The sequence below is a fragment of the Anolis carolinensis genome, chromosome 6 (assembly GCF_035594765.1).
Source record: "Anolis carolinensis isolate JA03-04 chromosome 6, rAnoCar3.1.pri, whole genome shotgun sequence".
NCBI classification, from domain to species: Eukaryota; Metazoa; Chordata; class Lepidosauria; order Squamata; family Dactyloidae; genus Anolis; species Anolis carolinensis.
In genome coordinates, this window is record NC_085846.1 from 49,352,149 (window position 1) to 49,366,657 (window position 14,509).

General features: G+C 38.1%; 1 protein-coding gene across 8 annotated transcripts in view; it reads left to right on the forward strand.

Moving 5' to 3' along the window:
- Window positions 1-13,241, forward strand: part of cobl (cordon-bleu WH2 repeat protein) — a 121,801-nt gene extending 108,560 nt beyond the window's left edge. For 7 of the 8 annotated variants that reach the window (XM_016994454.2, XM_016994455.2, XM_062957531.1 and 4 more), the window contains 6 exons: window positions 458-758; window positions 2,335-2,441; window positions 3,783-5,764; window positions 7,014-7,133; window positions 9,854-10,138; window positions 11,826-13,241. In XM_016994454.2, the coding sequence (XP_016849943.2) occupies window positions 458-758; window positions 2,335-2,441; window positions 3,783-5,764; window positions 7,014-7,133; window positions 9,854-10,138; window positions 11,826-11,843 (2,813 nt within the window). In that variant the 3' untranslated portion in view covers window positions 11,844-13,241. The remainder of the gene's footprint in view (window positions 1-457; window positions 759-2,334; window positions 2,442-3,782; window positions 5,765-7,013; window positions 7,134-9,853; window positions 10,139-11,825) is intronic. The other variant, XM_016994456.2, reaches the window with a different exon arrangement.
- The last annotated feature ends 1,268 nt before the right edge of the window (window positions 13,242-14,509 follow it).

Here is a 14,509-nt window from a genome sequence, read left to right on the forward strand (position 1 = left end):
TTGCTATCCTTCCTTAGGCATGTGGAATTACTCATGAGGAAAAGGTCCTTAATAATGTGCTGTATTGTCTATATGTTTGTCTTCTTTGGTAATGGGCATGCTTCTAATTGCTTCTAAATCTATTGGTAGTTTAATTAAATTTTAATTATAGTATGATGTTTTAACTTCTGGAAGTTGCCTTGACTCCCAGGGCTGGGAAAAGGTGGGATGTTGGTGTTACTGTTCTCTTTGTTACTTGTACTCTATTTGAGATGTTAAGATGATCTTGATAATGTCATGGGGATTTCACTTTCGCAAGATCATTTTGAGGTCAAATTTGAAACAAAATTCTTTGGGGACAGGGGTGAATCACCATATGGCAACAAATGGTATAAAACAGATTGATACTGTATTTTGGTAGTATGTTTCATAGGTATGAAGGTTGACATTTAACTTGATTCTACCATATTTCATTTAGACAACCTACAGGCTTCATATGATATTCAGAGCATGGACAACATAGTTCTGGAGCTCTCAGAAACAGATGAGACCATCTCTGTAAACAGCTGTTTTGCTTCAGAGGATAGCACAGAAGATTCAGATGTAACGAGTTCCCCTTCTGATATTTTATCATTGAATTCTCAAAATGGCAGCATAAGTTCAAGAAGCAAGTCGGTTGATGCCCAGGAGACTGAAATGATTCCAGTGCTTGTTCCCGAGGTTTGCAGTATGATGGATGATTCTTTCAACAGTGATCATTCTGAGAACATTTACCAAAGGTTAGTCTCATTTGTAAGCAATCGTAAAAAATTATCCATTTAATTTAATGTTCTGTAAAATAAAACTTTCATGTCCACTTTTCTCTCCCCCCTCTCTTTAACAGAATCTTCTTGCAGATTAACACCTAAGACTCATCCTAAATAAAGTGTTTTATACCAAAACAACCTAATATGTATGTCCATACCAATAACCATAAGGTCAGGGGAGGTATTTAATTCAGTCACAAGATTTCATTGAATTGCACTGCATTTCTTGTCCTTCCAAATATTTGTATTCTAGCCATTTTTCTGGATTATACTGTGTTCATCTTGCTCTTTTTTGTAGTTTCCCATGTGTTTTTTTTCCTATACCGTAATATGGTATTAACTTTGAACCATGTTAGACTAATATCTAAAGTTTAGATGAAAGAATACTGTCAGGCCAAAAGCACTTTTTTTTTGGGGGGGGGGGGACCTGAAATCATGAAAATGCCTTTTTTAACATTATTCTGGAAAACATTATTGTGTGTGTCTCCAAATGTTGAAATATTTCTGTCCAGGTTTTCCATATAATGAATAAAGTTGGTTATGATTTTCCAAGTGGTTATAAACAGCCCAGAAAAATGTGTTCCTTTTCTTCTGTTATGATGTAAATGTTAACTGCTGTGACATTATTGTCTCCTCTTTTTTTCTAAAACTCTGAATTATTCCTCCTGCCTCTCAAGTAGCTCAGCTTTGCCGTAGTTCTATGGTTGTGCTTTATGATTTTCTAGTATCATTCCCATGATCTAGTTACTAAATCACAATTCCATGCACCTGTTTCTTCTTGATCTATCACTATAATTAAGAATAAGTTGCTGGTGCAGCGTTAGATCACTGTTGTACTGATCAGTTGTTTTTGTTGTGTAGTATTATGTGGGAAAATAAAACTTTTGTTTCATCTTTTTGTCTTAAAACTATTTTTTTTCTTTATGTTGGAAAGTCATGCTGCCTCTCTATTCTGCTTTGGTTAGACCTCACCTAAAATACTGTGTCCAATTCTGGGCACCACAGTTTAAAAGAGCTATTGACAAGCTGGAAGATATCCAGAGGAAGGCAACTAAAATGATCAAAGGTCTGGAGGCCACAAGGAGTAGCTTAAAGAGCTAGGTCTATTTAGCCTACAGAAGAGAAGGTTGAAAAGAGACATAGCCATGTATAAACATGTGAAAGGATGTCATAAAGAAGAGGGAGCAGGTTTGTTTTCTGCTGTCCTTGAAACTAGGACTCGGAACAATGGATTCAAATTACAGGAAAGGAGATTCCACCTGAGCATTAAGAAGAACTTCCTGACCATATGAGCTGTTCAACAGTGGAACTCTCTGCCTCAAGAGTGTGGTGGAAGCTCCTTCCTTGAAATTTTTTTTAATAGAGGTTAGATGGCCATCTGTCAGGGATACTTTAATTGTACTTTCCCTGCATGACAGGGGGTTGGACTAGATGGCCCATGTGGTCTCTTCCTACTCTATTATTCTATGATTCTGAAAATCAGTGCAGGATGAATTTGAGCAGGTGGTATCAATTTTTTTAAAAGCGATACTTTTTCTTTTTCAATTAGAGACAGGTGTGTCATCGAAGTAATAGACACTAAGGTTGAGGATTCAGATACATCTATTGCTGCTCGACTGGAAGACACCTTGGCTGAATTGGACAAAGATCTTGCAGGTAGGTCTGTGGATCAAATAGAAAGAAGAGAAGGGACCAATTGGGCTTGTCCACTAATTAATTGAGTTAAACAGCAGGTGAAATTGAATATTTAAAGGAAATACTGAACTGTCATAACGCAAATGTTATTATAGTGCAGGGTACTTAAACATCTTCCATTCACAACCACTTTTTGCCCCATCAATTTTTACGCAACCCTGGGTTTACAGAGATATAAATTATGTATACAAATCAAATGTTTACTGATAATGGAGAAATTTATTTTAATATTATTCTTCATTATACATATAATTTTACCATTTATTAGATATTAATGCAAATTTGCATCCTAATGAGATGGATGTGCTTACTTATTTTTACATAAAAATTAAATCTTGGGTGAATATTTCATACTGCAGGATGTAGAGCATCTTCAACATTTTTCATGCCACACTGGCAGGCTTGATTTGCAGTATCATGTGACATAATATTCTGTATTGAATCTTCTTATTCCTCCTGATTTGGAGGCCCATAATGGAATGTTTTGGGGTCCATGGCTCCAATGTAAAAGGCCTCAGGTTGCAGAATCGACCATATACCTGAAATGGACCCATACCCACCTCCCTCTTGTTCCCATCATGGTCTGTTCATATAAGGTGAAGGTGAAGGTTTCCCCCTGACATTAAGTATAGTCGTGTCAGACTCTGGGGTTTGGTGCTCATCTCCATTTCTAAGCCAAAGAGCCCACTTCCGTAGACACCTCCAAGGTCATGTGGCCGAAATGACTGTATGGAGTGCCGTTACACATACATGCATGCAATTCAGACCCTTCCTCATTCCCCCTCCCCCCACAAATTCTTCTTGAACTTTTAATGAGAGATTATTGATTGTTTTTGTTTCAATTGAATATGGTTTATAAATCTTAGTTTTTTAGAATCAAAATTTGAAGGGAAGTATTTCTGAAACTTAATAGTCATCAAGCAATATAAAGGCAAGCAGGCTGGTTTTTCCTAAATAACTTAAGAGCAGGATACTTGAAGGCATATCTCTGTTATCCTTCCTGGCCTTTGAGGTTTTTTGAGGAGGCATTTTTGGTGGTTCCATGTGGCTTTGAAATCTCATTAAGGTACACCTGAAGAAGGACCTTCAGCATATCAGAATGTATCTTATACCTCCAGTTGATGTTAGGCATGCATTTGCTTGTCTCTGTAATGCATCTTTGTGAAATAATTTACTTTTTGACCAAAACAGATTTCTACCTACAATGTTTATTTCATTGTAAATGTTTTTTGTTTTAATCAATTATACACCACCCTGATATGTGTTATGAAGTTGGCTAATTGACAAATAAATGTTTTACAGCAATAGAAGATATGCATGACACTTCAGAAAATGAATCTTTGTCTTGTGCACCCATCCCTCTTTCACAAGCTGCTGAGACTGCCCAAGATGTTTTACTTCCTGTGCCAGTGACAATCATAGATGAAATTCCAGAAGCTGATATCAAAATTCAGCCCAGCAGAGAGGAAGAAAGGTGTTTGTTTTCCATGGGAGAGGCTAATGAAGATATTTCAGTTCAATCGATTTGTCTTGGTGAAGAGACCAATGAAAATAATAACAGTGGATCTTTCACTGAAGGAAATGTAGATCACGTGTCTCCCTGTTTATGTGAGGATTTATTACCGCAGCAGTCTCCTAAAGAAGACGTTAGGCACCAGACGGAAAAGGAACAGAAATATGACTCTGATATATATGTATCCTCATGTAAAGAAAAGAACAACCATTCATGCCAAGAAGTCATGTCACAAAATGAAACTAATTCTGAAGAATCAAAATCTAAGGTGATTGCTTCTAGCCTTGGGTTTATGAACAAACTTTATGAACAAAGATCAAAAGAGGATGTAAGGCTCTTAAATAAGGAGAATACCCATGAAGAGCTTCCAAGCAAAATGAAAATTGATCTGGAATTCAGGCATGCATCAGAAAAAAAATTCAACAAGAAAGAAGCTTCCATATTGCCATCTATATGGTGCCATCGTATAGACAATGGACTCCCAGACTATGAACCTAAAATTGGCCTGACAACCTTTAAAGTTATTCCTCCCAAACCTGATGTAAAATATTTTGATCGAGATGTATCCCTTTCCACTGGTGCCATTAAAATAGATGAGTTAGGCAACCTAGTGACTCCAAATGCTGTTGATACTGGAAAAGTAACAGGAAATAAGACTTCAAATGATTCACAAGATACTCTAATTAGGACAGCCAACACGCCTTGGAAGTCAAATTCGATGAAAAAGCAATTGGAAGAGTTCCCAGTAGATCATTCTACTAAACCAGTGGTCATCAACCATTCTAAACCTTTCAATAAGATATCAAACACTAATCTTGACTGCCTTATAAGTATGAAAAGGACAATATCATCACCATTTGATTCTACGGCAGTTAAAAATAATACAGAGCCTGAAAAAACAAAGCCACCTGTTATTGCCACAGAATCTTCTGTAAAAACTGTAAGGGATCCAGTGCTTAGCACAGATAAGACAGTGCTTCGGCTTCAAAAGCCCCAAAGAAGAACATCAAGCCATTACCTAGCTTCCATAATTGCAAAATACATTGATTCGTCCCAGTTTGAAACTAACCAAGAAAGGCATAGCAAAGGAGAAGAGACTAGTAATGAAAAGGGGATAGAACAAGTTCCCCAAAAATGTATAAATGTGCCCAGATGCTATTCAGTGGAAACACAGTCAGCAAAAGTTGAGGAAACTTATTCAAGCTGCAGAAAAACTGTATCAAATGTGGTACCACTTGGAGTCCATTCTAGGATATCAAATAACACAATTAATATCAAATTACCATATCAGACCAAATCTTCTAATTGCTACAGCGCACCAAGTTCTACAACATTGTCTAAAAATAGTAGCATCCCTGAAAAGGAACCCATTTCTGGTTCTATGCAAAAGGCAATTATTAGACAAATTCCTCCTGTATTAAATAAGAAGAAGGAAAAGACTGATCAAGCAAGTCCTCCGTTTTTCCGTAGATCATCTGATGTTCCCTCATCATCCATGAAGCCAACTTTGGAGCATCCTTTTATCACTGGATCATCAGCATCACTTGACACACTTACAGTTAGTCATATGATTTCAAATAAAAATGAGAAACATGGTGATTCATGTACAAGGAATGAACCGGAGTTTAATAATGACATCACATACGATGTTTTTGGCCCAAAGAAAAAGTTTAAGCCAGTCATCCAGAAGCCAGTTCCAAAAGATATGTCACTACATAGTGCTTTAATGGAAGCCATTCAGACTGCTGGAGGGAGAGAAAAGCTTCGAAAGGTAAAATAACTGTTGAAGAGTACTTGAAATGTTACACGAAGTTCCAGCAACTGGATTCACAAAACTTCCTGTAACATCAGAAGGAACTTTTTAGCTAATTAAATGGTAGTCTTAGCTTTTTATTTTAGCACCAGACTGTTTTATAATGCTTATTATCTCCAGTGAACTACTGCATACATCCACTTTTTAAAAATTATGACAAGTTACTGCACCAAGTTATTGCCTTTTTGCATGTACTACATTTTGTTATAAAATAGTAATGAAAACTTCACTTGTTTAAAGTAGTAAAAGGAACACAGGAATTTACTGCAGGAAATGAGACAGCTGATTATAATTAGCATATATTATTTATTGTATCACCTTAGAGAGAGTAGTGAATGACCATATAATGCATGGAAGAAATTTAATCCAAAAATGGTAATCAAATATTTTCACTGTATAATTTTTTTTATCAATAATATAATATGGCTCATCTATTTTTTCTTTTCTGATCAGTGTGATCAGTACTTAGCATGCTCAGCCCTTATGTACACATTTGACATATTTACCTTTTTTTGGCTAAATTGCACTGTCAAAATTGAGGCATGCATTAGATTTGATGGCGTATTAGCATTACGCACATAAATCCACCTGTGTGGAAAGGCCCATAGGAACCTGGAACTCCAGGGGCTGGGCAGGGAGCTGGGAGGTGCAAAGAGGCTGTCTTTTGGTGATGGCCACCTCAAGGCACTGTGGCACCTGGAGTAGGATGAGGAGCACCAGTCTGGTGACCCAATCATTCCTCCGTTGTCCTTGGTGTCTCTTTCCCCCTACCCTGACTCAGTCCCATGAAGTTCCCAACTGGCTGCATTCATTAGGCTTTCAAACCCCCCCCCCCCCCCCCCCTCAATTTTGAAGTCCTCATGAATGATGCCATTTGGGAATTGTGTGAGGCTGGCTGCCAGCCTCTGCCTGACTGAGCCGCATGGCTTCCTGTATAGTCTCATTCATGTTGCCTGCCTCCTTGATGTGCTATGACTGTACCTCATTATATTTGAAGGCAAATCCATTTTTTGTAATGTGCATCTTCAAAATTGAGGTGCACATTACCTTCAATGGCGCATTATACTCAAGTAAATACAGCTATTTAATTTTGGTATATTCCAGCTAAGTAAAAGCCAGTCATATAGACGAACTTCCAGTAGTAATCATCCAGAAATTCAAATTACCCATATGTCTCAATTTGTGTGTGTGTTTGGTCTCGTGTTAGAGTTCACCCAGTACAAGAAGTGGAACTCAGAAGAAACCATTGTTCATAGAACCAGAAAATGAGCGCTCCTCCCTTCTGGTAGCCATCAGACAGCACAATGGAATCTCAGGGTTGAGAAAGGTATGGTCAAGATATCAGCATTCTTTGGATAGTTCCATCATCCAATTAAATTCTTGGGGGTTAAGCTTTGAAACCTTGGAGAGTTCTGATGACTTCAAGGAGAAATTGTGGTAGCATTTATATTTATGGCACATAATTTTTGTGGACAAAGCCTGTTGTCCTCAAGGTAGAGGAAATGGTCAACATTTTCTAAAGTTACGCTGTATTTCTGGCATTTCAGAGGGATTGACTGGTGCCTGCCGATGGAGCAGTTTGGCTTTCTCGATGTTCAGTGAGAGGTTTTCATGTGCTTCTGCAAAGGTGTTTAGAGTGGCTTGTAGGTGTTTTTCTGAATGAACACAGTACTGAATATGGTGGCAGTTGCAGCTGCCTGGTCTTGACAATTCTTGGTGCCAAAACCTGGATTTAACAATAACAAAAGTAATAATTATGGTAAGGGAGACCAGCTGCAGTTTGCCTGTGGTCTTGGCTTTTGCCCAACCATGCCATGTGCACCTATGTTGCCACTGTGTGAATGAAGGGTGTGATTGCCCTTTTGGCACAATTTGGCTTCCATAACACCCTGTAGTGGCAAGATAGCAGATTCAAGCCCCGTACCGCTAAGGAAAGCCTCACACCCCTAAGTGCCCACTCCTTTTCCAGCTATGGGCTTCACTCAGCTGCCAGTTGAGGAAAGCCCTATAACTGGAAGTTTTTTTACCATGTAAAAGTCACACTCTCCTTTTCATGAAAAGGATTAAAAAGTGAGACTATTACACAGTGAAGTATGGTAATTAGGATTAGGACTGACAGGATTTTAACACTTGGTAGTTAGAAAGCTGTCAGAAAAAATACCCAAACTTTAGGGGAAGGCTGTTCTTGTGTTCTTTGTGACCCTGTCAGATCAGAGGATATGTGCTTTTTTGAAGACATTATGTCAATGGCTAGCTTACCATTATACTATAAACATTTGTTTGCTGTTCTATCAAAAAGGTTTATGGTTCATTTGTGTTTCATCAGAAAATACTCTTTTATATAGTACTTTAGAGGAAAGCACTTCTTGTTTTCCTCTCACCTTATATTTTAAATCATGAAGTATTATGTAGCTAATTGCAGAGAGCAAAATCTAAAATTGTTTCTGCTTTTTGCAGGGTAGCAAAATCCAATCTCATCCTCCTGATATGATAGTTTTTTTCAAAGGTTAAATATGAGAAGTAGTATACCTATGTAAAGGTACTTGGTACGATGAAAGACTTTCTTAGGAAATGCCGGTGTTTGCTGTACCATTACTTTAGTAATGCTTGGTCGAAATGTAAGAACCACTTCTTTAACACTGAATACTAAATACGTAGTATCATTTGTGCCATTTACATGCCAACCTCAATGGTGTTACAATTATTTCCATCTGTATTGCAGACCAGGGTGGATCATTCTATGGATTTTAGGGTTGTTGGTTTTTCCAAAGCTGTGGGTTTCTCTTGCACTTTCTTGTGCCTTCTATGTTGGGCTGGATCTACACAGCCATATATGATCAGCATAGACCCATATAATGCAGTTCAGTGTAGTTAACATACATTATATGGATTTACACTGACCATGTAATGCCGGTCCAAATTGCTTTATATGGCTGTGTACTCCAGACTTAGTTTTTTTCCTTGATAAAATGTGAGTTTTTAAATTTGTTAATCAGCTTTACTAATTAAATATTGAAAATGGAATTTAGTTATATAAATACTAATAAATTGGAAGAATGCTAATCTGAAGGCACACATTTAGAGAATTCATTACTTTAAAATGAACTTGCTTGCAGTGTTGGTAAATTCTTCTATTACATAATACGGTGTTCCCCCGTTACTTCGCAGTTCACTTATCGCGATTTATTTATTTGCTCAATTTCTGCCACTTTGCTTCGTGTCTGCCATGTTGCTCTGGCTGCCTCTGCTCCTGCAGCCAGGGAAGAAGGAAGGCCGCTCCGCCCGCTAAGTGAGTGAGCGAGAGACGGTGGGTGAGGCCAGGCTCCTGTTTTTGTCACCGCTCCAGCCGTCCACGCCGGGAAATGTGGAGGACTCGGAAGAGGGGGCAGGACTCGTGGAGGACTTGTAGCCACCTCTTCCAGGCTCGTCCTACTGCTGCTGCCCTCCCTCACTCTCTCACCCACCCTCCCTCCCTCGCTCACTTACTGGGCAGAGCGGCCTTCCTTCTTCCCTGGCTGCAGGAGCAGAGGCAGCCAGAACAACATGGCAGACACTGAGCAAGGGGCTCGCCGGCACTGGTATGAAAAGCTTCTATTTAATGTATAAATATTAAAATTAAAATAGTGTCCATACCTCCCAGATTTTCACTTATCACGGGTGGTCCTGGAACGTAACCCCTGCGATAAGTGAGGGAACACTGTAGATCACATTAATGCCAAACCCCAAAATGGTAATTTCCATCCTATTGCAATAGGTTTGCCTTCTGAGTCAAAAGAAATTCTGGGACGCATGTATTCCAACAAAAAAAGACTGAATGTCTCAGGCTGCTTCAATATTATATTCTCAACTCTGGTTATTATTCTTAAGTGATTTGAACAAACAACAAAATGTATTTATGCCTGAAATACAAACAAAACCTATTAGAGAAGCAAGCTGAAATTGTTTCAAGAGAATTGAAAGCTATGCATCCAGTATCAGCTGTTAATTGTTACTTTATAACTGTCACTAATAGAATTTCCTCTATATGCTTCTAATTTCTTCTGATAGAGCTCCTCATCTGCTTCTGAGGAGCTGCAGAGTTTCCACAATGCAGAAATATTACTGCAAAATGAAAAAGCTTCTATACCAGAGCCACAGTGTAATCAATTGCCACTTCCTCCGAAAAGACATACAACAACCCAATTGCCACTTCCTCCACCACAATCTTCTCTTCAGTTAACAAAGAAAATTCCCAAGTCCTTTACAAATGAAATGACAAAAAACACAGAGGATACAAGACAGGCCTTAATGGAAGCAATCCGTTCAGGTGCTGGGGCAGCACGTTTAAGAAAGGTAAGCATCGGTTTTGTGGGAAGGATGCTACAAACCTCAGAGTACATTCAGACTGAAATCTGTTGTCAAGTTCAGAGTAGAAAAACATGAACAGAGGCAAAAGAAAGGCTGGTAAGAAAATAATCATAAAATCGAAGAAAGCAATGCTGATCTATTAGAATTTTAGGATTGGCTGTAGAACAGCAGGCTGGCCAGCCTATTATTATGCCTCTGTGGAAAAACACCAGAGAAAATAGAACTGCGAGGCAGGAGGTGTTCAGTTCCATGGGGCAATGATATTAGATTTTTATACTTTCAAATCTGTCAGAATAAAAGAAGTTGTTCCAATTTACATGATATAACTGATAGAGTTAAGACTTTGGATGCTCGCCTCTCCCCTCCTTTGACAGAATCATGCAGAAATTATGCAATCTTATCTGTTTTCTAATTCTGTAGTAGTGAGGCTAGCAACAGCAAGGTGAAAACTGTGTCCCTGCACACAGTTTTAGTTACGAGTTAGGTTTTTAAATTACAGGCAGTCCCTCAGACTTGCTTATGACTCCTAGTTACAAATTAGCCTCTCCCCTCCCTCCCTGCCATGAATTCTCAGTGCTGAGCCAAAGCATGCCTATCTCCACAGCTTTTCTTCCCTCATGTCTGCATCTCGCCCCTTTCCTTTTCTTTGGGTCCGCATCTGTCTCCTGTTTTCCTTTTCATGTCTGCATCTCTCCCCGGCTTTATTTTCCTTCATGTCTCTATGGCTAGCTCCATCTTTCCATTCTTTCTTGTCTAACACTACTTTAATTGCCATATCTCAATGCTATGCAATCCTGGGATGTGTAGTTTGGTGAAGCAGCAGCAGCATCAGTTGGCAGAGACGGCTAAAGATCCTGTAAAATTACAGCCCCCAGTATTTCACAGTGGTGTCAAGCTGCATTCAATCTACAGCATAGATGCATCCCAAGGAAGCTGAGGTGGGATAAACAGGAGAGGCTCCTTGAGGGAAGGGTTACTTATTTCTGAGGTTTTCCTTTGTATTGCTGGAGATTTTGGTGTTCTAGCACTTTTGTTTTTAAAAAAGGAATTCTAAGAATGCAACAATTATAATGTGCACTATTTTTGGTCAAATTACAATGAGTGTGCCTTTTGCAGTTTTTTCTGACTTATACATAATAGTATGTATTCTGACTCATATACAAATTCAACTTAAGAACGAACCTATCTTGTCTGTAACTTGGGGACTGCCCGCAGTATTATTCCTTATGCATGATATACCTCAGCTGTCAACATAAAATATGACACCTATAATGACTTTGCCCAGAAGAGTACCAAAAATATAGAAAATAAGAAATTTCTCTCTTTTCCTCTTTTTCCGGATCCTACCATGAAGACATGGGAGGATGTGAAGCCTTTCTTTAGACCTAAAAGTCTAAACTTAATTGAAGTACTTGCGCTACACCTAAACTTAATTGAAGTACTTGTGCTAAACTTTTGGTCAACTTTCTAAGACAAGCAAAAATGCAATCAAATTGCACAAGTAATGTATGTGTGTATAGCTGAGTCAGTTTGTACATCTCTGTGCATATAAAATTGATGCAGTTAGTTTTTAAATGTGATTACTTAGAAGGATAGTATGACCTAATAAAATCCTCATGTTTGAGTGTAAAGATTTCAGCAACCCGTGTACTGTATGTTTTTTTTATTTCAGGTTCCTCTGCTTGTTTGAACTCTAGATACTCCAGTTATCAATTTCTTTTGCAACATCATACACGTAATTATTGGCTGGAATATAAATTCATGGTGAAACATCTCTAAGGAGAATATATTCATCCTTTTGTGGCCAAAAACCAGTTGTATTTGTGAGTAACTGTCGTATTCTTAAAATGATTCACAGGGCGCTACATGGTTTCTGCATCAAGGATTTGGGGTTTGCCTGCCTCCAAATATTTAAAACTGTGCCAATAAAACTATCCTTCCTGACAAGTTAAAAATCAAGCACTTGTTGCTCTATATTGGAAGGACAGCATTTTATTCATAACCAACTTAAAACGTGACTATTCTGAGCTGTTTAGTTGAATCTTACTTTTCTTCTGAAATACAAAATTATAAAAATCTCCAAATGTAGACTATAGAGTTATAAACATTAATAGCAAGAAAAAAGAAATTATGGTAGATTATTTCAGCGTTACATTACCATATACTGATGTCATTATTTTTACAGCCAAAACAGGTTTGTTATCTTTGACATTTTAGCCAAGCAATCAATGGAGATTTAGAAAGGGGAAAATCCTTTTGATGTTCTTTTCCAGGGGATGTAACACATCGAATTGTAGTATCTACAAATAAACTGGACTTCAAGGAGAAATTGTGGTAGCATTTATATTTATGGCACAGAACTTTTGCAGACAAAGCCTGTTGAAATAAAAGGGGCTTACAGAGCACAGCCATGCTTTTGCACATTTTCAGTTCTTTTTAATAGAACTTCCACAAGAAATCATCCTCCTGGGTTGTGCGCCAAGCCAGAAATGCGGTTTAAAGTACTGTTTACATTCCTTGTAGGGACTGTTGGTTGCTTTGTATTTCAGCCTGTTGCCGTTCATTTAAAATCATCATCTCAACTCAGTTCTCATCGCTCCACAGATAATGTATATATTTTAAACATTTTGTTAAAAGAAGAATAACATAATTAAAACAAATGTTTTCTTTCACATTTATCTATGTTGAAAAGCTCTTAAACTGCACCTTTCTCTATATATTTATTTGGAGCACTAAGCATTAAAGCATTAAAGCACAGTTCAAAATAATATTTGATGGGTTACTGCTTAGTATTTTTGAAGGTACTAAGTGATATTACTAACCTTTTAAAGTACACCATTAACTATCTGAAAATCAGTGATTTTATATTAATGTGAAGTACTAATTTAATTTAATGCCACCAATAAACAAGGTCCTCTTCGCCTCAACTTTGTACAAATGAGATTAAACAATAGAAGTAAGTTGTGTTGTGTTTGTTGTTCATTCCACCAACGCACCTTGTTTTCCAGGTTTTTGTAATGTTGCAGGAAAACCTTCCCATAATTTTTTAAATAAGGGACAACGGTAAAATAAAAGAACTGAATAAATATGTCTTGTGTCTCTATATTGACTAGTGTAGCATCTTAATTTCTCTGTCCCAGTCTAGTCTGCTCAGGTTTGAGTGGGAAATCTTACTGGGTGTCAGGTACCTTGTCCTGGAATCTCCAACAGCATAGTCATACAGTCTAAGGTCAGCCAATCAATTCTCAATAGCAACAAACTTTCAAGGAACAAGCAGAAGAGTAGCCAAAATCCAGTCCTGATTCAATCCAATCACCAAACTTACAACCTACGAAACTTTCCAAAACTCCAGTGTCAACAGCTCTCCAGAGCACAGAAATCAAGTGTGGTTTCAATCATTGCAGCCAACAATAAGGCAGCATACTGCAAAGCCTTAAATGCTGCTTTCACAGCTGATCTCTATTTCTGGTCATTCTCTCAGGATCCTGAGTGAATGCCTCAGCTTAGATTTTTCTCTTCTTTGTTCCAGAAAGAAAGGCACTTAAGTAGTTGTTGCTTCTGCATGTGGCTGAAGAAGTTGCTCTTTTTGACTGGGTTCTAGTTCTACAGCCTACATCTCTTTCATGCAATCCATGACATGGGGCAACCTAGATGGATTTTCCCAGTAAATGTTAATGTGCTTGTAGTCTATAAGTGATATTATATGAATATTTGCCATTTTAAAAGTGCCATTTCTATTAATGATATGTTCAAATGAATACTGATGGAATACCATTGAAGTATGCCCCTGTGTTTTTGGATTTCCACCTTTGACAGTTTTATTTTGCAAAATGTGAAGATGTACTTTTACTTAAAAGTAAAGTTTGAAGATTTGTAGTAAAAATAATTGCCACAACAGGTCATTTCACTTTTACGTGCATTGTTTAGTAAACAAGGAATACATGGCTGATGGAAGCACAGTTCTAGCACAAGGACATTGTATCCAGAAGGATACTTAAATGACAGATACACTGCCGGGTGGAGGGGTCCTCCTCTTAAATAGCCTTGGCAAATATCAGGGACAGCAGTGGACAGTGACCAGCACTGAGAACATTTGTCAGGAATCAGTGGCAGAGAGGAATGGCATTGTCACTGGACACATAGCACTAAAAGGCACAGTATCTCCAGGCCTATAGTGCTTCCTTAGTGTGACATCGAGAAGAGATGCACCTAGGTGTAGAGGCAACCATTTCCACTTCCGCACAGTGTCTCATAGATAAATACTACATTGTGCATAATAATGGGATCCAGAAGAGGAATTGGAGTACTGAATCATCATCATAGGCTGTCACTCGTGGCCGAATATGATTGACTTTG